This window comes from Heterodontus francisci, chromosome 1 (assembly GCF_036365525.1).
Source record: "Heterodontus francisci isolate sHetFra1 chromosome 1, sHetFra1.hap1, whole genome shotgun sequence".
Lineage (NCBI taxonomy): Eukaryota > Metazoa > Chordata > Chondrichthyes > Heterodontiformes > Heterodontidae > Heterodontus > Heterodontus francisci.
In genome coordinates, this window is record NC_090371.1 from 15,620,285 (window position 1) to 15,645,650 (window position 25,366).

The 25,366-nt window shown below is 49.1% G+C and overlaps 1 protein-coding gene across 1 annotated transcript in view; it reads right to left on the reverse strand.

The window, feature by feature from the left end:
- Window positions 1-235: 235 nt before the first annotated feature.
- m1ap (meiosis 1 associated protein) overlaps window positions 236-25,366 on the reverse strand; it is a 95,873-nt gene continuing 70,742 nt past the window's right edge. Inside the window, exons 10-12 of the mRNA XM_068021613.1 lie at window positions 1,734-1,940; window positions 453-617; window positions 236-277 (exon numbers count right to left, since the gene is read on the reverse strand). Of these exons, the coding sequence (XP_067877714.1) occupies window positions 236-277; window positions 453-617; window positions 1,734-1,940 (414 nt within the window). The remainder of the gene's footprint in view (window positions 278-452; window positions 618-1,733; window positions 1,941-25,366) is intronic.

The following is a 25,366-nucleotide window of genomic DNA, read 5'->3' on the forward strand; positions in this document are numbered from 1 at the left end:
TCGAGGTCTGGTGCAAACTGCCCAGATACTGCTCCCCCTCCCTTATGTGTCAAAATATTTCTAACTCGCACTCCAGATAAATGACTGAGCCGGAGAGAGTCAAGATGGAGATATCGACTTGTGTTCACTCTAGATAGTCTTGCTGACCACAAACTCCCACATACTGCAGTCCAGACACACAACCTGCTCTGCCATACTTTACTCTATTTATACCTACCTACTTTTTAGTTTGCTGTCAGATTCTTTTCTTTTTCTGCACACTAACTTGCACCAAGCACTAAAACATTAGACAAAAATTTTCAATACTTCCTGCCTCAAGCTGACACAAACCGCTACAAGTATTATAAAGGAACAAGCCCCGCACAGTACCTTCCAGGCTGCTGCACGGCTGCACACCCACACAGCTTAGCAGGAACAGTGTGGGATATTAGGAATAAAATGAATATAAATACCTGTCTGTATGGTTGGTCAGGATGATGTTGTTCTTTACGCTGTACTTGCTTTGGTTGCTGACGATAAGGAGTTCTCACCAACGTTCCTCTGAGTTGTTTATACAGATTACTTCTCAGACTCAGTGGGTTATATGTTGATTCTACATCTAACCCGTCCAATATGTCCTACAAAAATACAAAATAAAAGCTTTTGTTTTTATTTTGAATTTGTGGGGTCCTAGTCACCAAAAACATTCAGTGCTCTCCGTATCCCCCTGCACAAGCCCCTCCTCCTGCCACCCTTTCTATCGAAAAACAAATGTGTTGTAAAATGCATGAAGTAGGCTTGTAGAATGTTTACATATTGTATTAATAAAACAGAGCATATCACAACATACTACACAAGTGAAACTGCTCAATTTTTGTATGTACATTGTAATGAATCTGTCGACTTTGCCTCACCCCCTTCTGGCAGTATCTTTAAATGTTAGAATATTTTGATTCAGTGGTTGTATGCAGTTTTCCTTGTTATGGTGAATTTTTAACAAGAACAGGGCACATGCCTCAAAGGCCTGTGCGTTAATCCATCCATCTATATGACTTAGCTAATCAGTTGATAAACTTGCTGCATAAGAAAAGAGTTAATCTTTATATTATAGTAATAGTAGCTTTTTACTTTTGTTAGGTAGAGAAGCATGACTCTTAAATTATTATATCTTAAAATTGTTAGTAGTCACAGACACAGATAAAATAGACAAAATGGAAGGGTGGCATTGGAGATAAGCACTTGCCTGAGAAAGACCACAGTTCTGGAATGTTAGCGAGTATAGTCAAGTTAGAAAGTTATGAATCTATGGCCAAAAGTACAGGACATAATCAAATCAGTTGAATGATAACTATGTAATCCAACTATGAAACGCACTAATTGTTACATAGATGGGGTAATGAAAAAGCTATAAAAAGTGGGTGTTTGAATTTAGAATTCAGCTGAGGTCTGGTTGATCTGCACACTGATCCTGGAATTGCAATGGATTTGAATTCTCTGGTAAAAACTCACAAGGTTTTGTCATAAGCATGGCTGTTAAGTATATGTTTAATTATTGCATGCTTAATCAACCTGTGACACCTGACATTCAATTTTATGAACCTTATTATTTTGAGGAGTAAATTACAAGTAAGAACACAATGGAGTCACACATGGAGTGATTACTGCAAATTCTATATATGAAAGTGTTAACTTACTTCATTTCATTACCTCCTCTTCTTCCCAAGTCCATACGGTTGACCAGCACAGTCACTCACCTCTATTTTGCTTAGAGCTGTTTCTGGTGGATCTTCGGATCTGTAAGGAAGGTCGCAGGGCAAAAGGAGTTCTTGCACCACAACAGGCTTCACCAGGAGAGTCAGTGTGGTGGAAGGCAGTATGGCGTAATAGGAGTCAACATGAACAGACCAAGAGGGTCCTATGACCTGAGGTTCAGAACGAGCTAGAAGCATCCAGTCTCTTTTCTATGAAATAGAAAAGAATAGACTTGCATTTACACCTTGCCAAAGCACTTTGCAGTCAATTAAACACTTCTTGAAGTGTAACCACTGTTGTAATGTAGAAAGCACAACAGCCAATTTGCACACAGCAATGTCCCAAAAACAGCAATGTGTTGATCATCAGATAATCTATATTTAGTGATGTCTGTTGAGAGATAAATTGCCAGGATACGGAAATAATTCTCCAGTTCTTTGTCGAAACAGTGCCATGGGATCTTTTAGTTTGCTATAGGCATATAAATAGTAAAAAGGTGGTAAAAGGAGGAGTAGGGCCGATTAGGGACCAGAAAAGGGATTTACACAGAGGCAGAGGGCATAGCTGAGGTATTAAATGAATACGTTGCATCTGTCTTTACCAAGGAAGAAGATGCAACCCAGGCAATGTTGAAAGAAGAGGTAAGTCAGACACTACAGGGGTTTAAAATTGATAAAGAGGAAGTATTAGATAGGCTGTCTGTACTTAAAGTGGATAAAGCATCAGCACCAGATGAAATGCATCCAAGGATACCGACGGAAATGAGGGTGGAAATCAGAGGCACTGGCCATAATTTTTCAGTCTTCCTTAGACTCAGGAGTGGTGCCAGAGGACTGGAGAATTGCAAACATTACACCCTTGTTCAAAGAAGGGTGTAAAGATAAGCCCAGCAACTACAGACCAGTCAGTTTAACTTTGGTGCTGGGAAAACTTCCAGAAAAAAATAATTCGGGACAAAATCAATAGTCACATGGACAAATGTGAATTAATTAAGGAAAGCCAGCATTTCTTAAGGAAAAATCATATTTAACTAACTTTCTGGAGTTTTTTTGAGGAGATAACAGAGAGGGTTGATGAGGGCAATGCTGTTGATGTGGTGTACAGGGACTTTCAAAAGGCGTTTGATGCAGTGCCACACAACAGACTTGTGAGAAAACTTGTAGCTCATGGAATAAAAGGGAGGGTAGCAACATGGATATGAAATTGGCTGAGTGACAGGAAACAAAGTAGTGGTTAATGGATGTTTTTTGGCCTGGAGGAAGGTTTGTAGTGGAGTTCCCCAGGGATCAGTGTTGAGACCCTTGCTTTTCCTGATATATATTGATGACCTAGACCTTGGTGTACAGGGCACAATTTCAAAGTTTGTAGATGATTCGAAACTTGGAAGCATTGTGAACTGCGAGGAGGATAGTGTAGAACTTCAAAAGGACATAGACAAGTTGGTGGAATGGGCAGACAGGTGGCAGATGAAGTTCAATGGAGAGAAATGTGAAGTGATTCATTTTGGTAGGAAGAACAATATTAAAGACGTTGTAGCAGGGCACTTAGAAAAATTTAAGGTAATCAGGCAAAGTCAACATGGTTTAGTTAAAGGGAAATCATGTTTAACCAATTTATTGGAGTTATTTGAGGGAGTTACATGGGCTGTGGATGAAGGGGAACTGGTGGATGTATCGTACTTAGATTTCCAGAAGGCATTTGATAAAGTGCCACATCAAATGTTATTGCAAAAAATAAAAGCTCATGGTGCAGGGGATAATATATTGGCATGAATAGAAGATTGGCTAGCTAACAGGAAACAGAGAGTAGGCATAAATGGATCATTTTCTAATTGGCAACATGTAACGAGTGGTGTGCCACAGGGATCTGTGCTGGGGTCTCATAAATTTTACAATTTATATAAATGACTTAGATGAGGGACCAAAGGTATGGTTGCTAAATTTGCTGATGACACAAAGATCGGTAGGAAAGTAGGTTGTGAAGAGGACATAAGGAGGCTACCATGGGATATAGATAGGTTAAGTGAGTGGGCAAAAATCTGGCAGATGGAGTATAATGTGGGAAAATGTGAAATTGTCCATTTTGGCAGGAAGAATAACAAAAAGGCATATTATCTAGATGGTGAAAGATTGCAGAGCTCTGAGATGCAGAGGGATCTGGGTGTCCTAGTGCATGAATTGCAAAAGGTTAGTATGCAGGTACAGTATGTAATTAGGAAAGCTAATAGAATACTATGGTTTATCACAAGGGGAATTGAATAAAAAAGTAGGGAGGTTATGCTTCAGCTATACAGGGCATTGGTGAGACCACATCTGGAGTACTGTGTGCAGTATTGGTCTCCTTATTTAAGGAAGGATGTAAATGCATTGGAAGCAGTTCAAAGAAGGGTTACTGAACTGATAGCTGGAATGGGCGGCCTATCTTATGTGGAAGGATTGGACAGGCTAGGCTTGTATCCGCTGGAATTTAGAGTAGTAAGAGATGACATGATTGAAACATATAAGATCCTGAGGGGTCTTGACAGGGTGGATGTGGAAAGGATGTTTTCCCTTGTTTTTTTTTGATTCATTCAGGTTTGTGGGCGTCGCTGGCTAGGCCAGCATTTATTGTCCATCCCTAATCACCCTTGAGAAGGTGGTGGTGAGCTGCCTTCTTGAACCGCTGCAGTCCATTTGGGGTAGGTACACCCACAGTGCTGTTAGGAAGGGAGTTCCAGGACTTTGACCCAGCGACAGTGAAGGAACGGCGATCTAGTTCCAAGTCAGGATGGTGTGTGACTTGGAGGGGAACTTGCAGGTGGTGGTGTTCCCATGCATTTACTGCTCTTGTCCTTCTAGTTGGTAGAGGTCACGGGTTTGGAAGGTGCTGTTGAAGGAGCCTGGGTGCATTGCTGCAGTGCATCTTGTAGATGGTACACACTGCTGCCACTGTGCGTCGGTGGTGGAGCGAGTGAATGTTTGTAGATGGGGTGCCAATCAAGTGGGCTGCTTGGTCCTGGATGGTGTCGAGCTTCTTGTGTTGTTGGAGCTGCACCCATCCAGGCAAGTGGAGTATTCCATCACACTCCTGACTTGTGCCTTGTAGATGGTGGACAGGCTCTGGGGAGTCAGGGGCTGAGTTACTCGCCTCAAGATTCCTAGCCTCTGACCTGCTTTTGTAGCCACGGTATTTATATGGCTACTCCAGTTCAGTTTCTGGTCAATGGTAGCCCCTAGGATGTTGATAGTGGGGGATTCAGCGATGGTAATGCCATTGAATGTCAAGAGGAGATGGTTAGATTCTCTCTTGTTGGAGATGGTCATTGCCTGGCACTTGTGTTGCGCGAATGTTACTTGCCACTTATCAGCCCAAGCCTGGACGTTGTCCAGGTCTTGCTGAATTTCTACACGGACTGCTTCAGGATCTGAGGAGAATCTGGAACCGGGGTCACTGTTTAAAAATAAGGGGTCGCACATTTAAGTCAGAGAAGAGGAAAGTTTTTTTCTCTGAGGGTCACGAATCTTTGGAACTCTCTTACTCAAAAGGCGATGGAAGGAGAATCTTTGAATATGTTTAAGGTAGATAGATTCTTGATAAACAAGGGGGTGAAAGGTTATCGGGGGTACGAGAACTTATTGAGTGGCGGAGCAGGCTCAAGGAGCCGAGTGGCCTACTCCTGCTCCTAATTCGTATGTTTGTACATAGAGGCAATATAGAATAAAGGGTACAATTCTAAAGGAGGTGCAGGAGAAAGGGACCTAGGTGTATATGTGCATAAGTCATTGAAGGTGGCAGGACAGGTTGAGAGCATGGTTAATAAAGCATACAGTATCATCGGCTTTATTAATAGGGGCATACAGTGCAAGAGCAGGGAAGTCTAATGATAACCATGAAACCACTATCAGTTGTATGGGGAGGTGGTGTGTCACTGGACTAGCAACCCAGGGACCCAGGGATTTGCGCTGGGGACATGGGTTTGAATCCCACCAGAGCAGAAGGTAGAATTTGAATACAATTAATAAATGTGGAATTAAAAGCTCGTCTAATATTGGCCATGAAACCACTGTCAATTGTCATAAAAACCCAACTGGTTCACTAATGTCCTTAAGGGAAGGAGATCTGCTGTCCTTACCTGGTCTGCCTAAAGACCCACAGCAATGTGGTTAGCTCTTACACAAAAACGAAAACGGCAAACCCAGCCCTGTTGACCCTGCAAAGTCCTCCTTACTAACATCTGGGGGCTTGTGCCAAAATTGGGAGCGCTGTTCCACAGACTAGTCAAACAACAGCCTGACATAGTCATACTCACCGAATCATAGCTAACAGACAATGTCCCAGACACTGCCATCACCATCCCCGGGCATGTCCTGTCCTACCGGCAGGACAGATCCAGCAGATGTGGTGGCACAGTGGTATACAGTCAGGAGGGCGTTGCCCTGGGAGTCCTCAATATCGAATCCTGACCACATGAAGTCTCATGGCATCAGCTCAAACATGGGCAAGAAACTTCCTGTTGATTACCACCTACCACCCCCCACACCCAATGAATCAGTACTCCATGTTGAACACCACTTGGAGGAAGCACTGAGGGTGGTAAGGGTGCAGGATGTACTCTAGGTAGGGGACTTTAATGTCCATGACCAAGCATGGCTCAGTTGCACCATTACTGACGGAGCTGGCTGAGTCCTAAAGGACATAGCTGCTAGGCTGGGTCTGCGGCAGGTGCTGAGGGAACCAACAAGAGGGAAAGAGATACTTGACCTCGCCCTCATCAATCTGCCTGCCGCAGAACCATCTATCCATGACTGCATTGGTAGGAGTGACCACCGCACAGTCCTTGTGGAGACAAGTTCCCTCTTCACCTTGAGGATTCCCTCCATCGTGTTGATGGCACTACCACCGTGCTAAATGGAATAGATTTTGAACAGAACTAACAATGCAAAACTGGGCATCCATGAGACGCTGTGGGCCATCAGCAGCAGCAGAATTGTACTCAACCACAATCTGTAACCTCATGGCTTAGCATACCCCCAACTCTACCATTACCATCAAGCCGGGGGATCAACCCTGGTTCAATGAAGATTGCAGGAGGGCATGCCAGGAGCAGCACCAGGCACACCTCAAAATGAAATATCAACCTGGCGAAGCTACAACCCAGGACTACTTGCATGCCAAACAGCATATGCAGCATGCGATAGACAGAGCTATGCGATCCCACAACCAATCAGATCTAAGCTCTGCAGTCCTGCCACATCCAGTCGTGAATGGTGGTGGACAATTAAACAATTAGCAGAAGGAGGTGGCTCCACAAATATCCCTATCCTCAATGATGGGGAAACGCAGTACGTCAGTGAAAAAGATAAGGCTGAAGCACTTGCAACAATCTTCAGCCAGAAGTGCCAAGTGGATGATCCATCTCGATCTCCTTCTGAGATCCCCAGCATCACAGATATCAGTCTTCAGCCAATTCCATTCATTCTGCGTGATATCAAGAAATGACTGAAGACACTGGATACTGCAAAAGCTATGGGCCCTGACAACATTCCGGCAATAGTACTGAAGACCTGTGCTCCAGAACTTGCCATGCCCCTAGCCAAGCTGTTCCAATACAGCTACAACACTGGTGGCATCTACTTGGCAATGTAGAAAAATGCCCTGTACACAAAAAGCAGGACAAATGCAACCCAGCCAATTACTGCCTGATCAGTCTACTCTCAATCATCAGTAAAGTGATAGAAGGTGTCATCAACAGTGCAATCAAGTGGCACTTGCTTAGCAATAACCCGCTTAGTGACGCTCAGTTTGGGTTCCGCCAGGGCCACTCAGCTCCTGACCTCATTACAGCCTTGGTTCAAACATGGACAAAAGAGCTGAACTCGAGGTGAGGTGAAAGTGACTGCTCTTGACATCAAGGCAGCATTTAGCAGAGTATGGCATCAAGGACCCCTACAAAACTGGAGTCACTGGGAATCAGGGGGAAAACTCTCCGCTGGTTGGAGTCATACCTAGTGCAAAGGAAGATGGTCGTGGTTGTTGGAAGTCAAACATCTCAGCTCCAGGGCATCACTGCAGGAGTTCCACAGGGTAGTGTCCTAGGCCCAAACATCTTCAGCTACTTCATCAAAGACCTTCCTTCAATCATAAGGTCAGAAGTGGGGATGTTTGTTCATGATTGCACAATGTTCAGCACCATTTGCGACTCCTCAGATAATGAAACAGTCTGTGCAGAAATGCAGCAAGACCCAGACAATGTCCAGGCTCAGGCTGACAAGTGGAAAGAATCATTTGCGCCCCACAAGTGCCAGGCAATGACCACCTCCAACAAGAGAATCTAACCATCTCCCCTTGACTTTCAATGGCATTACAATCACTGAATCCCCCACTAACATCCTAGGGGTTACCATTGACCAGAAACTGAACTGGATTAGCCATATAAATACCGTGGCTACAAGAGCAGGTCAGAGTCTAGGAACCCTGCCAGACTCCCTAAAGCCTGTCCACCATCTACAAGGCACAAGTCAGAGTTATACAGCACAGAAACAGGCCCTTCGGCCCATCGTGTCTGTGCCGGCCATCAAGCACCTAACTATTCTCATCCCATTTTCCTGCACTTGGCTCGTAGCCTTGTATGCTATTGCGTTTCAAATGCTCATCTAAATACTAAGTAAATGTTGTGAGGGTTCCTGCCTGTACCACCTCTTCGGCTTTCTATCTTTTAAACATCTTGCCATCCATGCTGCTACACTCAAAACTTATCAGAAGCAACAACTCATGAAAATACATACATACAACACCCCTCAATATACACAATTAGTTTCTCAGATAATTCAATTAAATTTGTCAGATAGCCCTTATGGGGGGGGGGGGGAAGGAAAGGATAGAGAGAGAAAGAAAGAGAGAGAGAGAAGGGGGGGGGAAGAAAAGAAGGAGAGAGAGAAGGGGGGGGGGGGGGAGGAAGAGAAGAAGGAGAGAGAGAAGGGGGGGGGAGGAAGAGAAGAAGGAGAGAGAGAAGGGGGGGGGGGGGAAAGAGAAGAAGGAGAGAGAGAAGGGGGGGGGGGAAAGAGAAGAAGGAGAGAGAGAAGGGGGGGGGGAAAAAAGAGAAGAAGGAGAGAGAGAAGGGGGGGGGGAAAAAAGAGAAGAAGGAGAGAGAGAAGGGGGGGGGGAAGAGAAGAAGGAGAGAGAGAAGGGGGGGGGAAGAGAAGAAGGAGAGAGACAAGGGGGGAGGGGGAAGAGAAGAAGGAGAGAGAGAGAAGGGGGGAGGGGGAAGAGAAGAAGGAGAGAGAGAGAAGGGGGGAGGGGGAAGAGAAGAAGGAGAGAGAGAGAAGGGGGGAGGGGAAGAGAAGAAGGAGAGAGAGAGAAGGGGGAGGAAAAAGAGAAGAAGGAGAGAGAGAGAAGGGGGGGGAGGAAGAGAAGAAGGAGAGAGAGAGAAGGGGGGGAGGGGGGAGGAGGAGAAGAAGGAGAGAGAGAAGGGGGGGAGGGGGGAGGAGAAGAAGGAGAGAGAGAAGGGGGGGAGGGGGGAGGAGAAGAAGGAGAGAGAGAAGGGGGGGAGGGGGGAGGAGAAGAAGGAGAGAGAGAAGGGGGGGAGGGGGGAGGAGAAGAAGGAGAGAGAGAAGGGGGGGAGGGAGGAGGAGAAGAAGGAGAGAGAGAAGGGGGGGAGGGAGAAGAAGGAGAGAGAGAAGGGGGGGGAGGGAGAAGAAGGAGAGAGAGAAGGGGGGGGAGGGAGAAGAAGGAGAGAGAGAAGGGGGGGGAGGGAGAAGAAGGAGAGAGAGAAGGGGGGGAGGGAGAAGAAGGAGAGAGAGAAGGGGGGAGGGAGAAGAAGGAGAGAGAGAAGGGGGGGAGGGAGAAGAAGGAGAGAGAGAAGGGGGGGAGGGAGAAGAAGGAGAGAGAGAAGGGGGGGAGGGAGAAGAAGGAGAGAGAGAAGGGGGAGAGGAGAAGAAGGAGAGAGAGAGAGAAGGGGGGGAGAGAAGAAGGAGAGAGAGAGAGAAGGGGGGGGGAGAGAAGAAGGAGAGAGAGAGAGAAGGGGGGGAGGAAGAGAAGAAGGAGAGAGAGAAGGGGGGGGGGAGAGGAAGAGAAGAAGGAGAGAGAGAAGGGGGGGGAGAGAAGAAGGAGAGAGAGAAGGGGGGGGAGAGGGAGAAGAAGGAGAGAGAGAAGGGGGGGGGAGGGAGAAGAAGGAGAGAGAGAAGGGGGGGGGAGGGAGAAGAAGGAGAGAGAGAAGGGGGGGGGGGAGGGAGAAGAAGGAGAGAGAGAAGGGGGGGGGGAGGGAGAAGAAGGAGAGAGAGAAGGGGGGGAGGGGAGAAGAAGGAGAGAGAGAAGGGGGGGAGGGGAGAAGAAGGAGAGAGAGAAGGGGGGGAGGGGAGAAGAAGGAGAGAGAGAGAGAAGGGGGGGGAGAGAAGAAGGAGAGAGAGAGAGAAGGGGGGGGGAGAGGAAGAGAAGAAGGAGAGAGAGAGAAGGGGGGAGGAGGAAGAGAAGAAGGAGAGAGAGAGAGAAGGGGGGGGAGGAAGAGAAGAAGGAGAGAGAGAGAAGGGGGGGAGGGAGAAGAAGGAGAGAGAGAAGGGGGGAGGGAGAAGAAGGAGAGAGAGAAGGGGGGAGGGAGAAGAAGGAGAGAGAGAGAGAAGGGGGGGAGAGAAGAAGGAGAGAGAGAGAGAAGGGGGGGAGAGAAGAAGGAGAGAGAGAGAGAAGGGGGGGGAGAGAAGAAGGAGAGAGAGAGAGAAGGGGGGGAGGAAGAGAAGAAGGAGAGAGAGAAGGGGGGGGGGAGAGGAAGAGAAGAAGGAGAGAGAGAGAAGGGGGGAGGAGGAAGAGAAGAAGGAGAGAGAGAGAAGGGGGGGGAGGAAGAGAAGAAGGAGAGAGAGAAGGGGGGGAGGGAGAAGAAGGAGAGAGAGAAGGGGGGGAGGGAGAAGGAGGAGAGAGAGAAGGGGGGGGGGAGGAAGAGAAGAAGGAGAGAGAGAAGGGGGGGGGGGAGAGGAAGAGAAGAAGGAGAGAGAGAAGGGGGGGGGGAGAGAAGAAGGAGAGAGAGAAGGGGGGGGGAGAGAAGAAGGAGAGAGAGAAGGGGGGGGGGGAGAGAAGAAGGAGAGAGAGAAGGGGGGGGGGAGAGAAGAAGGAGAGAGAGAAGGGGGGGGGGGGAGAGAAGAAGGAGAGAGAGAAGGGGGGGGGGGAGAGAAGAAGGAGAGAGAGAAGGGGGGGGGGGGAGAGAAGAAGGAGAGAGAGAAGGGGGGGGGGGGAGAGAAGAAGGAGAGAGAGAAGGGGGGGGGGGGGGAGAGAAGAAGGAGAGAGAGAAGGGGGGGGGGGAGAGAAGAAGGAGAGAGAGAAGGGGGGGGAGAGAAGAAGGAGAGAGAGAGAGAAGGGGGGGAGAGAAGAAGGAGAGAGAGAAGGGGGGGAGAGAAGAAGGAGAGAGAGAGAAGGGGGGAGGAGGAAGAGAAGAAGGAGAGAGAGAGAAGGGGGGGGAGGAAGAGAAGAAGGAGAGAGAGAAGGGGGGGAGGGAGAAGAAGGAGAGAGAGAAGGGGGGGAGGGAGAAGGAGGAGAGAGAGAAGGGGGGGGGGGAGGAAGAGAAGAAGGAGAGAGAGAAGGGGGGGGGGGAGAGGAAGAGAAGAAGGAGAGAGAGAAGGGGGGGGGAGAGGAAGAGAAGAAGGAGAGAGAGAAGGGGGGGGGAGAGGAAGAGAAGAAGGAGAGAGAGAAGGGGGGGGAGAGAAGAAGGAGAGAGAGAAGGGGGGGGAGAGGGAGAAGAAGGAGAGAGAGAAGGGGGGGGGAGGGAGAAGAAGGAGAGAGAGAAGGGGGGGGGAGGGAGAAGAAGGAGAGAGAGAAGGGGGGGGGGGAGGGAGAAGAAGGAGAGAGAGAAGGGGGGGGGGGAGGGAGAAGAAGGAGAGAGAGAAGGGGGGGAGGGGAGAAGAAGGAGAGAGAGAAGGGGGGGAGGGGAGAAGAAGGAGAGAGAGAAGGGGGGGAGGGAGAAGAAGGAGAGAGAGAGAGAAGGGGGGGGAGAGAAGAAGGAGAGAGAGAGAGAAGGGGGGGGGAGAGGAAGAGAAGAAGGAGAGAGAGAGAAGGGGGGAGGAGGAAGAGAAGAAGGAGAGAGAGAGAGAAGGGGGGGGAGGAAGAGAAGAAGGAGAGAGAGAGAAGGGGGGGAGGGAGAAGAAGGAGAGAGAGAAGGGGGGAGGGAGAAGAAGGAGAGTGAGAAGGGGGGAGGGAGAAGAAGGAGAGAGAGAGAAGGGGGGGAGAGAGAGAGAGAGGAGGGGGGAGAGAAGAAGGAGAGAGAGAGAGAAGGGGGGGGAGAGAGAAGAAGGAGAGAGAGAAGGGGGGGAGGAAGAGAAGAAGGAGAGAGAGAAGGGGGGGGGGAGAGGAAGAGAAGAAGGAGAGAGAGAGAAGGGGGGAGGGGAAGAGAAGAAGGAGAGAGAGAGAAGGGGGGGAGGAGAGAAGAAGGAGAGAGAGAAGGGGGGGAGGGAGAAGAAGGAGAGAGAGAAGGGGGGGAGGAGAAGGAGGAGAGAGAGAAGGGGGGGGGAGGAAGAGAAGAAGGAGAGAGAGAAGGGGGGGGGGGAGAGGAAGAGAAGGGAGAGAGAGAAGGGGGGGGGGGAGAGAAGAAGGAGAGAGAGAAGGGGGGGGGAGAGAAGAAGGAGAGAGAGAAGGGGGGGGGGGAGAGAGAAGAAGGAGAGAGAGAAGGGGGGGGGGAGAGAAGAAGGAGAGAGAGAAGGGGGGGGGGAGAGAAGAAGGAGAGAGAGAAGGGGGGGGGAGAGAAGAAGGAGAGAGAGAAGGGGGGGGGGGAGAGAAGAGGAGAGAGAGAAGGGGGGGGGGGGAGAGAAGAAGGAGAGAGAGAAGGGGGGGGGGGGAGAGAAGAAGGAGAGAGAGAAGGGGGGGGGGGAGAAGAAGAAGGAGAGAGAGAAGGGGGGGGGAGAGAAGAAGGAGAGAGAGAGAGAAGGGGGGAGAGAAGAAGGAGAGAGAGAAGGGGGGAGAGAAGAAGGAGAGAGAGAGAAGGGGGGGGAGGAGGAAGAGAAGAAGGAGAGAGAGAGAAGGGGGGGGGAGAAGAGAAGAAGGAGAGAGAGAAGGGGGGGAGGGAGAAGAAGGAGAGAGAGAAGGGGGGGAGGGAGAAGGAGGAGAGAGAGAAGGGGGGGGGGGAGGAGAGAAGAAGGAGAGAGAGAAGGGGGGGGGGGAGAGGAGAGAAGAAGGAGAGAGAGAAGGGGGGGGGGGAGAGAAGAAGGAGAGAGAGAAGGGGGGGGAGAGAAGAAGGAGAGAGAGAAGGGGGGGGGGGAGAGAAGAAGGAGAGAGAGAGAAGGGGGGGGGGAGAGAAGAAGGAGAGAGAGAAGGGGGGGGGGGAGAGAAGAAGGAGAGAGAGAAGGGGGGGGGGGAGAGAAGAAGGAGAGAGAGAAGGGGGGGGCGGAGAGAAGAAGGAGAGAGAGAAGGGGGGGGGGGGAGAGAAGAAGGAGAGAGAGAAGGGGGGGGGGGAGAGAAGAAGGAGAGAGAGAAGGGGGGGGGGGGAGAGAAGAAGGAGAGAGAGAAGGGGGGGGGGGGAGAGAAGAAGGAGAGAGAGAAGGGGGGGGGGGGAGAAGAAGAAGGAGAGAGAGAAGGGGGGAGAGGAGAAGAAGGAGAGAGAGAGAGAAGGGGGGGAGAGAAGAAGGAGAGAGAGAGAGAAGGGGGGGAGAGAAGAAGGAGAGAGAGAGAGAAGGGGGGGAGAGAAGAAGGAGAGAGAGAGAGAAGGGGGGGGAGAGAAGAAGGAGAGAGAGAGAGAAGGGGGGGGGGGAGAGGAAGAGAAGAAGGAGAGAGAGAAGGGGGGGGGGAGAGGAGAGAAGAAGGAGAGAGAGAAGGGGGGGGGAGAGAAGAAGGAGAGAGAGAAGGGGGGGGAGAGGAGAGAAGAAGGAGAGAGAGAAGGGGGGGGAGGAAGAGAAGAAGGAGAGAGAGAAGGGGGGGAGGAGGAGAAGAAGGAGAGAGAGAAGGGGGGGAGGGGGGAGGAGAAGAAGGAGAGAGAGAAGGGGGGGAGGGGGGAGGAGAAGAAGGAGAGAGAGAAGGGGGGGAGGGGGGAGGAGAAGAAGGAGAGAGAGAAGGGGGGGGAGGAGAAGAAGGAGAGAGAGAAGGGGGGGGGGGAGGAGAAGAAGGAGAGAGAGAAGGGGGGGGGGGGGGGAGGAGAAGAAGGAGAGAGAGAAGGGGGGGAGGGGGGAGGAGAAGAAGGAGAGAGAGAAGGGGGGGAGGAGAAGAAGGAGAGAGAGAAGGGGGGGAGGGAGAAGAAGGAGAGAGAGAAGGGGGGGAGGGAGAAGAAGGAGAGAGAGAAGGGGGGAGGGAGAAGAAGGAGAGAGAGAAGGGGGGGAGGGAGAAGAAGGAGAGAGAGAAGGGGGGGAGGGAGAAGAAGGAGAGAGAGAAGGGGGGGAGGGAGAAGAAGGAGAGAGAGAAGGGGGGGAGGAGAAGAAGGAGAGAGAGAAGGGGGGGAGGGAGAAGAAGGAGAGAGAGAAGGGGGGAGGGGAGAAGAAGGAGAGAGAGAGAAGGGGGGAGAGGAGAAGAAGGAGAGAGAGAGAGAAGGGGGGGAGAGAAGAAGGAGAGAGAGAGAGAAGGGGGGGAGAGAAGAAGGAGAGAGAGAGAGAAGGGGGGGAGGAAGAGAAGAAGGAGAGAGAGAGAGAAGGGGGGGGAGAGGAAGAGAAGAAGGAGAGAGAGAAGGGGGGGGAGAGAAGAAGGAGAGAGAGAAGGGGGGGAGGAAGAGAAGAAGGAGAGAGAGAAGGGGGGGAGGGAGAAGAAGGAGAGAGAGAAGGGGGGGAGGGGAGAAGAAGGAGAGAGAGAAGGGGGGAAGAGGAGAAGAAGGAGAGAGAGAGAGAAGGGGGGGGGGGGAGAGAAGAAGGAGAGAGAGAGAGAGAAGGGGGGGGGGGAGAGAAGAAGGAGAGAGAGAAGGGGGGGGGGAGAGAAGAAGGAGAGAGAGAAGGGGGGGGGAGAGAAGAAGGAGAGAGAGAAGGGGGGGGGGAGAGAAGAAGGAGAGAGAGAAGGGGGGGGGGGGAGAGAAGAAGGAGAGAGAGAAGGGGGGGGGGGGAGAGAAGAAGGAGAGAGAGAAGGGGGGGGGGAGAGAGAAGAAGGAGAGAGAGAAGGGGGGGGGGGAGAGAGAAGAAGGAGAGAGAGAAGGGGGGGGGGGAGAGAAGAAGGAGAGAAGAGAAGGGGGGGGGGAGAGAAGAAGGAGAGAGAGAAGGGGGGGGGAGAGAAGAAGGAGAGAGAGAAGGGGGGGGGGAGAGAGAAGAAGGAGAGAGAGAAGGGGGGGGGGGAGAAGAAGGAGAGAGAGAAGGGGGGGGGGGGAGAAGAAGGAGAGAGAGAAGGGGGGGGAGGGGAGAAGAAGGAGAGAGAGAAGGGGGGGGAGAGAAGAAGGAGAGAGAGAGGGAGGGGGGGGGAGAGAAGAAGGAGAGAGAGAAGGGGGGGGGGAGAGAAGAAGGAGAGAGAGAAGGGGGGGGGGGAGAGAAGAAGGAGAGAGAGAAGGGGGGGGGGAGAGAAGAAGGAGAGAGAGAGAAGGGGGGGGGGGGGGAAGAGAAGAAGGAGAGAGAGAAGGGGGGGGGGGGGGAAGAGAAGAAGGAGAGAGAGAAGGGGGGGGGAGAGAAGAAGGAGAGAGAGAAGGGGGGGGGGAGAGAGAAGAAGGAGAGAGAGAAGGGGGGGGGGGAGAGAAGAAGGAGAGAGAGAAGGGGGGGGGGAGAGAAGAAGGAGAGAGAGAAGGGGGGGGGGAGAGAAGAAGGAGAGAGAGAAGGGGGGGGGGAGAGAAGAAGGAGAGAGAGAAGGGGGGGGGGAGAGAGAAGAAGGAGAGAGAGAAGGGGGGAGGGAGAGAAGAAGGAGAGAGAGAAGGGGGGGAGGGGAGAAGAAGGAGAGAGAGAAGGGGGGGGAGGGGAGAAGAAGGAGAGAGAGAAGGGGGGGAGGGGAGAAGAAGGAGAGAGAGAAGGGGGGGGAGGGGAGAAGAAGGAGAGAGAGAAGGGGGGGGAGGGGAGAAGAAGGAGAGAGAGAAGGGGGGGGGGGGGGAGAAGAAGGAGAGAGAGAAGGGGGGGGGAGAGAAGAAGGAGAGAGAGAAGGGGGGGGGAGAGAAGGAGAGAGAGAAGGGGGGGGGAGAAGAAGGAGAGAGAGAAGGGGGGGGGAGAAGAAGGAGAGAGAGAAGGGGGGGGGGGGAGGAGAAGAAGGAGAGAGAGAAGGGGGGGGGGGAGAAGAAGGAGAGAGAGAAGGGGGGGGGGGGGAGAAGAAGGAGAGAGAACAAGAGACAGCAAGAGTCAGGAGTGTGATGGAATACTCTCCCTTTGCCTGGATGAGTGCAGCTCCAACAACACTCAAGAAGCTCGCCTCCATCCAGGACAAAGCAGCCCGCTTGATTGGCACCTCATCTACAAACATTCACTCCCTCCACCACCGACACAGTGGCAGCAGTGTGTACCATCTACAAGATGCACTGCAGCAATACATCAAGGCTCTTTAGACAGCACCTTCGAAACCCGTGACCTCTACCACCTAGAAGGACAAGGGCAGCAGATGCATGAGAACACCACCACCTGCAAGTTCCTCTACAAGCCACACATCAGCCTGACTTGGAACTATATCACCGTTCCTTGTCGCTGGGTCAAAATTCTGAAACTCCCTTCCTAACAGCACTGTGGGTGTACCTACCTCACAGACTGCAGCGGTTCAAAAAGGCATCTCACCACCATCTTCTTATGGGCAATTCAGGATGGGCGATAAATGCTGGCGTAGCCAGCGACGCCCACATCACCATAAACAAGTAAATAAAAAAGTAGTTATGTTTCGGGTACAGAAGAGGTTTACCAGGATGTTGCCTGGTCTGGAGGGCATTCACTATGAGGAGAGGTTGGATAAACTCGGATTGTTTTCACTGGAACGACGGAGGTGGAGGGGCGACATGATAGAGGTTTACAAAGTTATGAGCGGCATGGACAGAGTGGATAGTCAGAAGCTTTTTCCCAGGGTGGAAGAGTCAGTTACTAGGGGACATAGGTTTAAGGTGCGAGGGGCAAAGTTTAGAGGGGATGTGCGAGGCAAGTTCTTTACACAGAGGGTCGTGAGTGCCTGGAACTTGCTGCCGGGGGAGGTGGTGGAAGCAGGTACAATAGCGATGTTTAAGAGGCATCTTGACAAATACATGAATAGGATGGGAACAGAGGGATATGGACCCTGAAAGTGCAGAAGGTTTTAGTTTAGGCAGGCATCAAGATCGGCACAGGCTTGGAGGGCCAAATGGCCTGTTCCTGTGCTGTACTGTTCTTTGTTCTTTTGTACTTTTAAAAAAGACACTAGTTCGACCTCAGCTGGAGTATTGTGTCCAATTCTGGGTGCCGCACTTGAGGAAAGACATGAGGGTGTTGGAAAGAGTACCGAAAAGATTCACAAGAATGGTTCCAGGGATGAGGAATTTCAGTTATGAAGATAGACTGGAGAAGTTAGGACTGTTTTTCTTGGAGAAGGCCGAGTGGTGATTTGATAGAGGTATTCAAAATCATGAGGGGTCTGGACAGAGTAGATGGAGAGAAAGTGCAGCACCGTGGCACAGTGGTTAACACCGCAGCCTCACAGCTCCAGCGACCTAGTTTCAATTCTGGGTACTGCCTGTGCAGATTTTGCAAGTCCTCCGTGACTGCGTGGGTTTTCACCGGGTGCTCTGGTTTCCTCCCACAGCCAAAGACTTGCAGGTTGATAGGTAAATTGGCCATTATACATTGCCCCTAGTGTAGGTAGGTGGTAGGGGAATTGTGGGGATGTGGTAGGAATATGGGATTAATGTAGGATTAGTATAAATGGGTGGTTGATGGTCGGCATAGACTCGGTGGGCCGAAGGGCCTGTTTCAGTGCTGTATCTCAAAAAATAATATAAAAAGTGTTCGCACTCATGAAAGGATAGAGAATGAGAGGGCACAGATTTTAAGTATTTGGTAAGAGAAGCAAAAGTGACATGAGGAAAAACCTTTTCACGCAACGAGTGGTTAAGATCTGGAATGTGCTACCCGAGAACGTGGTGGAGGCAGGTTCAACTGAAGCATTCAAAAGGGAATTAGACAGTTTATAGGAAAAGGAAAAATGTGCAGGGTTATGGGGAGAAGGCAGGGGAATGAAACTGGGGGAGTTTCTTTTTCAGACAGCTGGTGCAGACACGATGGGCCGAATGGTCTCCTTCTGCGCTGTAACGATTCTGTGATTCAATTGAAACAGTAGACAGGACCTTGGTTTAACATCTTCTTTGAAAGACAGCATCTCCACAGAATGGCGCTCCTATCCTAAATTATTTGTTCAAATCTTTGGACTGGGGCTTAAACCTACAACTTTCTGATTCAGAAGAGAGAGAGCTACCTCTGAGGCATATCTGAATTATTTTATTTTATTCATTCACGGGATGTGGGCGTCGCTGGCAAGGCCAGCATTTGTTGCCCATCCCTAATTGCCCTGAAGGTGGTGGTGAGCTGCCTTCATCAACCGCTGCAGTCCATCTGGTCCCGGTATACCCACAGTTAGGGATGTTAGGGAAGGAGTTCCTGGACTTTGACCCAGCGACAGTGAAGGAACGGCGATATAGTTCCAAGTCAGGATGGTGTGTGGCTTGGAGGGATATTTGCAGGTGGTGGTGTTCCCATGCATCTGCTGTCCTTGTTCTTCTAGTGGAAGAGGTCGTGGGGTTGGAACGTGCTGTTGAAGGAGGAGTGATGAGTTGCTGAAGTGTCTCTTGAAAAAGTTCCACACTGCTGCCACTGTGCGTCAGTGTTGCAGGCAGTGAATGTTGAAGGTTGTGGATGTCATTGCATGGCAGTTGTGTGGCACGAATGTAAATTGCACTTAACAGCCCAATTGCAGATTTCAAATTATACTAACATTACTTTCCACTAATCTAATGTTGTCCAATAGAAAGTGGTGGCTAGCTACAGATGAGGCTACAGTAACACTGTTTTAGCCACATGCATTAATTTTAGTAGAAAACATCATACATTACAGCTAAATGTATTTCACATATACACCTACTGAGCAAATATCTACCACCAGTGTAAAACTTTGCAGATATTTTCTTTCATCAAAGTTTGCAATTCTGGCATGTATTTATCAGACCAAGGACGGAAAAAAAGAGGTGGGATGGGGGGGGGAAAATGTAAGCAAGAAAGATTGATTAGATGGTGCCAAGCCTAGGTTGTACAAGCCTGTAGATTGTAGAAAACAGGAAAACTGATGGGTGAAAATCGTTCCATAATTTTCATCTCCTGGTAATGAACAAGTTAGCACAGGAGATGATACTGTTGCTGACTTTTCCACTACAATTACTACAGCAGTAATTTCACACACACACATGTAGATTGTCCAACTAGGGATGGGGCCCTACTGGACCTGGTATTGGGGAATGAGCCCAGCCAGGTGGTTGAAGTTTCAGTAGGGGAGCATTTCGGGAACAGTGACCATAATTCCATAAGTTTTAAGGTACTTGTGGATAAGGATAAGAGTAGTCTTCGGTGCTAAATTGGGAGAAGGCTAATTATAACAATATTAGGCAGGAACTGAAGAATTTAGATTGGGGGCGGCTGTTTGAGGGTAAATCAACATCTGACATGTGGGAGTCTTTCAAACGTCAGTTGATTAGAATCCAGGACCAGCATGTTCCTGTGGGGAAGAAGGATAAGTTCGGCAAGTTTTGGGAACCTTGGATAACGCGCAATATTGTGAGCCTAGTCAAAAAGAAAAAGGAAGCATTCGTAAGGGCTGGAAGGCGAGGAAGAGATGAATCCCTTGAGGAATACAAAGACAGTAGAAAGGAACTTAAGCAAGGAGTCAGGAGGGCTAAAAGGGGTCATGAAAAGTCATTGGCAAACAGGATTCAGGAAAATCCCAAGGCTTTTTATACGTATATAAAGAGCAAGAGGGTGACCAGGGAAAGGGTTGGCCCACTCAAAGACAGAGAAAGGAATCTATGTGTGGAGCCAGAGGAAATGGGCGAGGTACTAAATGAGTACTTTGCATCAGTATTCACCAAAGAGAAGGACTTGGTGGATGATGAGCTTAGGGAAGGGAGTGCAGATAGTGTCAGTCAACTCATTATCAAAATGGAGGAGGTGTTGGGTGTCTTGCATGACATTAAGGTAGATAAGTCCCCAGGGCCTGTTGGGATCTACCCCAGAATACTGAGGGAGGCAAGGGAAGAAATTGTTGGGGCCTTGACAGAAATCTTTGCATCCTCATTGGCTACAGGTGAGGTCCCAGAGGACTGGAGAATAGCCAATGTTGTTCCTTTGTTTAAGATGGGTAGCAAGGATAATCCAGGAAATTATAGGCCGGTGAGCCTTACATCAGTGGTAGGGAAATTATTAGAGAGGATTCTTCAGGACAGGATTTACTCCCATTTGGAAACAAACGAACTTATTAGCGAGAGGCAGCATGGTTTTGTGAAGGGGAGGTCGTGTCTCACTAATTTGATTGAGTTTTTTGAGGAAGTGACAAAGATGATCGATGAAGGAAGGGCAGTGGATGTTATCTATATGGACTTCAGTAAAGCCTTTGACAAGGTCTCTCATGGCAGACTGGTACAAAAGGTGAAGTCACACACGGGATCAGAGGTGAGCTGGCAAGATGGATACAGAGCTGGATCGGTCATAGAAGACAGAGGGTAGCAGTGGCAGGGTGCTTTTCTGAATGGAGGGATGTGACTAGTGGTGTTCCGCAGGGATCAGTGCTGGGATCTTTGCTCTTTGTAGTATATATAAATGATTTGGAGGAAAATGTAGCTGGTCTGATTAGTAAGTTTGCGGACAACACAAAGGTCGGTGGAGTTGCGGATAGTGATGAGGATTGTCAGAGGATACAGCAGGATATCGATTGGTTGGAGACTTGGGCGGAGAAATGGCAGATGGAGTTTAATCCAGACAAATGTGAGGTAATGCATTTTGGAAGGTCTAATACAGGTGGGAAGTATACAGTAAATGGCAGAACCCTTAGGAGTATTGACAGGCAGAGAGATCTGGGCGTACAGGTTCACAGGTCACTGAAAGTGGCAACGCAGGTGGATAAGGTAGTCAAGAAGGCATACTTGCCTTCATCGGTCAGGGCATAGAGTATAAAAATTGGCAAGTCATGCTGCAGCTGTACAGAACTTTAGTTAGGTCACACTTAGAATATTGCGTGCAATTCTGGTCGCCACACTACCAGAAGGACATGGAGGCTTTGGAGAGGGTACAGAAGAGGTTTACCAGGATGTTGACTGGTCTGGAGGGTATTAGTTATGAAGAGAGGTTGGATAAACTCGGATTGTTTTCACTGGAACGACGGAGGTGGAGGGGCGATAGGTTTACAAAGTTATGAGCGGCATGGATAGAGTGGATAGTCAGAAGCTTTTTCCCAGGGTGGAAGAGTCAGTTACTAGGGAACATAGGTTTAAGGTGAGAGGGGCAAAGTTTAGAGGGGATGTGCAAGGCAAGTTCTTTACACAGAGGGTGGTGAGTGTCTGGAACTTGCTGCCGGGGGAGGTGGTGGAAGCAGGTACGATAGCGATGTTTAAGAGGCATCTTGACAAATACATGAATAGGATGGGAATAGAGGGATACGGTCCCCGGAAGGGCAGAAGGTTTTAGTTTAGGCAGGCATCAAGATCGGCGCAGGCTTGGAGGGCTGAATGGCCTGTTCCTGTGCTAAACTGTTCTTTTTGTATTCCCCAACCCGTTTCAAAATACTGCAGTAAATGGATTCTGCCACATGAGGTTCTCAGTAAGCTGTGGCTACAGTTTAAGCTTCACCTCCTGGCAAAACAGGTTACTGATGCATTTCAATTTGTTTCATAGATTACATTGAATATAGCAAAGAAACAGGCCATTCGGCCCAATTAGTCTTTGCTGGTGTTTATACTTGATTAGATTAGATTAGAGATACAGCACTGAAACAGGCCCTTCGGCCCACCGAGTCTGTGCCGAACATCAACCACCCATTTATACTAATCCTACACTAATTCCATATTCCTACCAAACATCCCCACCTGTCCCTATATTTCCCTACCACCTACCTATACTAGTGACAATTTATAATGGCCAATTTACCTATCAACCTGCAAGTCTTTTGGCTTGTGGGAGGAAACCGGAGCACCCGGAGAAAACCCACGCAGACACAGGGAGAACTTGCAAACTCCACACAGGCAGTACCCGGAATCGAACCCGGGTCCCTGGAGCTGTGAGGCTGCGGTGCTAACCACTGCGCCACTGTGCCGCCCCGGATTCGAGTCTCTTCCCATTCCATCTTCTTTGTATTCCCTTTTCTCATGTACCTGTCTAGTTTCCTTTTGAAAGGTTAATTTCTCCACTTGTGCAGTTATTGGGGTAGATCTTGAACTTGTGTGAGATAGGGTGGGGTAGCGGGATGGACAATTAATGTGGCCTTCCCACTCCTACTCTGGCCTCTCTGCCCTTAGCCTCCTATACTGTTTTGATGAAGCTGGAGGAACAGCACCTAATTTTTCCTGACCTGCTGAGTGTTTCCAGCATTTTCTGTTTTTATTGCAGATTGTCAGCAGCTGCAGTATTTTGCTTTTGATTAAATAATTAGCGGGCATTTTCACAACCCAAATGCAATTCTAAATCTCTGCTGGGTGATAATTTAATCCCTGTTCCACTCAGGCTAGCAATACAATAAATAAATGAATATATTAGCACAGGGTAAGTGCCATAACAGTCCATTAGTTGTGATAAAGGTATCTGTGGTGACTGAAACAGTTGGGCAAAGCACAGGAACAGGAAAGATAAGTGTATAAGGTCTGTGATCTTTCCATGCTTGTAGATCAAGTAGTGGCTCACAAGCAACACGTAATTTAGGTAGGTGGATTACAGACAACTAAAATCTGACTTCCTATGTGGGAGGAGGTGATAAAATGCATCAATGTTGTGTCTGAGACCAGCAGAACTACTGATGAAGTACAAAAATAAATTTGGTAACATTAAAAAAGCCACAAAGGGAAATGATTGCAATGGAATCTGAGCTCTGCAATGTACAGCATCATATTTTGTTCAGTCAATTGGTTGAGAAGAGACCCATTGCTATAATGACTGCTGTGGTGTTTATAAAGGATATAGTCATATATTCCTATTGTCCTTATGCAGAGGAATTATAGGACGTTGTCAAGCATACTTTCCAAATTGTGAAAAGCTAGAAAAAAGGATGGTTCAAAGAGACCAAGGTGTGCACATCGATGACATTTTGATAATCTATATACATGGACCCTTAAGGCGCTTTGAAATAAGGCCATCAGAGCAAAATAGTATAAAGTTAAAATTAAAGGTGGTTTACCTGAATGCACAAAACATTGGTAACAAGATAGATGAATTAATGGCACATATAGAGGTAAAGGTGTTTGATCTGGTAACCACAAATGAGATGTGGTTGCTGGGTGACTAAGATTGGGAGCTAAATATTCCAGGGTAGTTAATTTTTAGAAAAGATAAGCAAAATAGAAATGGAGCAAGGGTAACCCTGAGAATAAAGCATGAGGCAAAGGGAATAGACAGAAAGTATCTTAGTCCAGAATAGAATCATAGAAAGTTTAAGGCACAGAAAGAGGCCACTTGGCCCAGCGTGTCTGCACCAGCTGAAAAACAATCCACCTATTCTAATCCCACCTTCCAGCATTTGGTCCGTAGCCCTGCTGATTATGGCACTTGAGGTGCATATCCAGACTCCTTTTGAATGAGTTGAGGGTCTCTGCCTCAGCTACCCTTTCAGGCTGTGAGTTCCTGACCATCACCACCCTCTAGGTAAAAAAGTTTTTCCTCATCTCCTCTCTAATTTCTCTACCAATCAATTTAAATCTATGCCCCCTTGTCACTGACCTCTCTGCTAAGGTGAATAGACCCTTCATCTCCACTCCATCCAGGCCCTTCAAAATTTGTACATTTCAATCAGCCTTCCCTGTTCCAAGGAGAACAACCCCAGCCTATCCAATCTTTCCTCATAGCTGCATTTTTCCAGTCCTGGCAACATCCTCGTAAATCTCCTCCGTACCCTCAAGTGCAATTATATCCTTTCTGTAATGAAGTGACCAGAACTGCACACAGTACTCAAGTTGATGCCATACCAATGAGTTATACAGTTCCAGCACAAACTCCCTGCACTTGTATTCCATACCTCAGCTAATAAAGGAAAGAATTCCATATGCCTTCTTAATCACCTTATCGACCTGTCCTGCTACCTTCAGGGATCTGTGGACATTCACTCCAAGGTCCATTATTTCTTCTTTACTTCAGTATTTTCCCATTAATCGTGTATTCCTTTGCCTCATTTCACCTCCCCAAATGCATCACCTCACACTTCTCCAAGATGAATTCCATTTGCCACTTTTCTGCCCATCTGACCAGACCATCAATATCTTCCTGCAGCCTACAGCTATCAAAGAACAAAAGAACAAAGAACAGTACAGCACAGGAACAGGCCATTCGGCCTTCCAAGCCTGCGCCAATCTTGATGCCTGCCTAAACTAAAACCTTCTGCCCTTCCGGGGACCGTATTCATCCCATCCTATTCATGTATTTGTCAAGCTGCCTCTTAAACGTCGCTATCGTACCTGCTTCCACCACCTCCCCCGGCAGCAAGTTCCAGGCACTCACCACCCTCTGTGTAAAGAACTTGCCTCGCACATCCCCTCTAAACTTTGCCCCTCTCACCTTAAACCTGTGTCCCCTGCGTAACTGACTCTTCCACCCTGGGAAAAAGCTTCTGACTATCCACTCTGTCCATGCCGCTCATAACTTTGTAAACCTCCATCATGTCGCCCCTCCACCTCCGTCGTTCCAGTGAAAACAATCAGAGTTTATCCAAACTCTCCTCATAGCTAATGCCCTCCAGACCAAGCAACATCCTGGTAAACCTCTTCTGTACCCTCTCCAAAGCCTCCATGCCCTTCTGGTAGTGTGGCGACCAGAATTGCAGGCAATATTCTAAGTGTGGCCTAACTAAAGTTGTGTACAGCTGCAGCATGACTTGCCAATTTTTATACTCTATGCCCTGACCGATGAAGGCAAGCATGCCATATGCCTTCTTGACTACCTTATCCACCTGCGTTGCCACTTTCAGTGACCTGTGGACCTGTACGCCCAGATCACTCTGCCTGTCAATACTCCTAAGGGTTCTGACATTTACTGTGTACTTCCCACTTGCATTAGACCTCCCAAAATGCATTACCTCACATTTGTCTGGATTAAATTCCATCTGCCATTTCTCCGCCCAAGTCTCCAACCGATCGATATCTTGCTGTATCCTCTGACAATCCTTATCACGATCCGCAACTCCACCAACCTTTGTGTTGTCCGCAAACTTACTAATCAGACCAGCTACATTTTCCTCCAAACCATTTATATATACTACAAAGAGCAAAGGTCCCAGCACTGATCCCTGCGGAACACCACTAGTCACATCCCTCCATTCAGAAAAGCACTCTTCCACTGCTACCCTCTGTCTTCTATGACAGAGCCAGTTCTGTATCCATCTTGCCAGCTCACCTCTGATCCCGTGTGACTTCATCTTTTGTACCAGTCTGCCATGAGAGACCTTGTCAAAGGCTTTACTGAAGTCCATATAGATAACATCCACTGCCCTTCCTTCATCGATCATCTTTGTCACTTCCTCAAAAAACTCAATCAAATTAGTGAGACACGACCTCCCCTTCACAAAACCATGCTGCCTCTCACTAATAAGTTCGTTTGTTTCCAAATGGGAGTAAATCCTG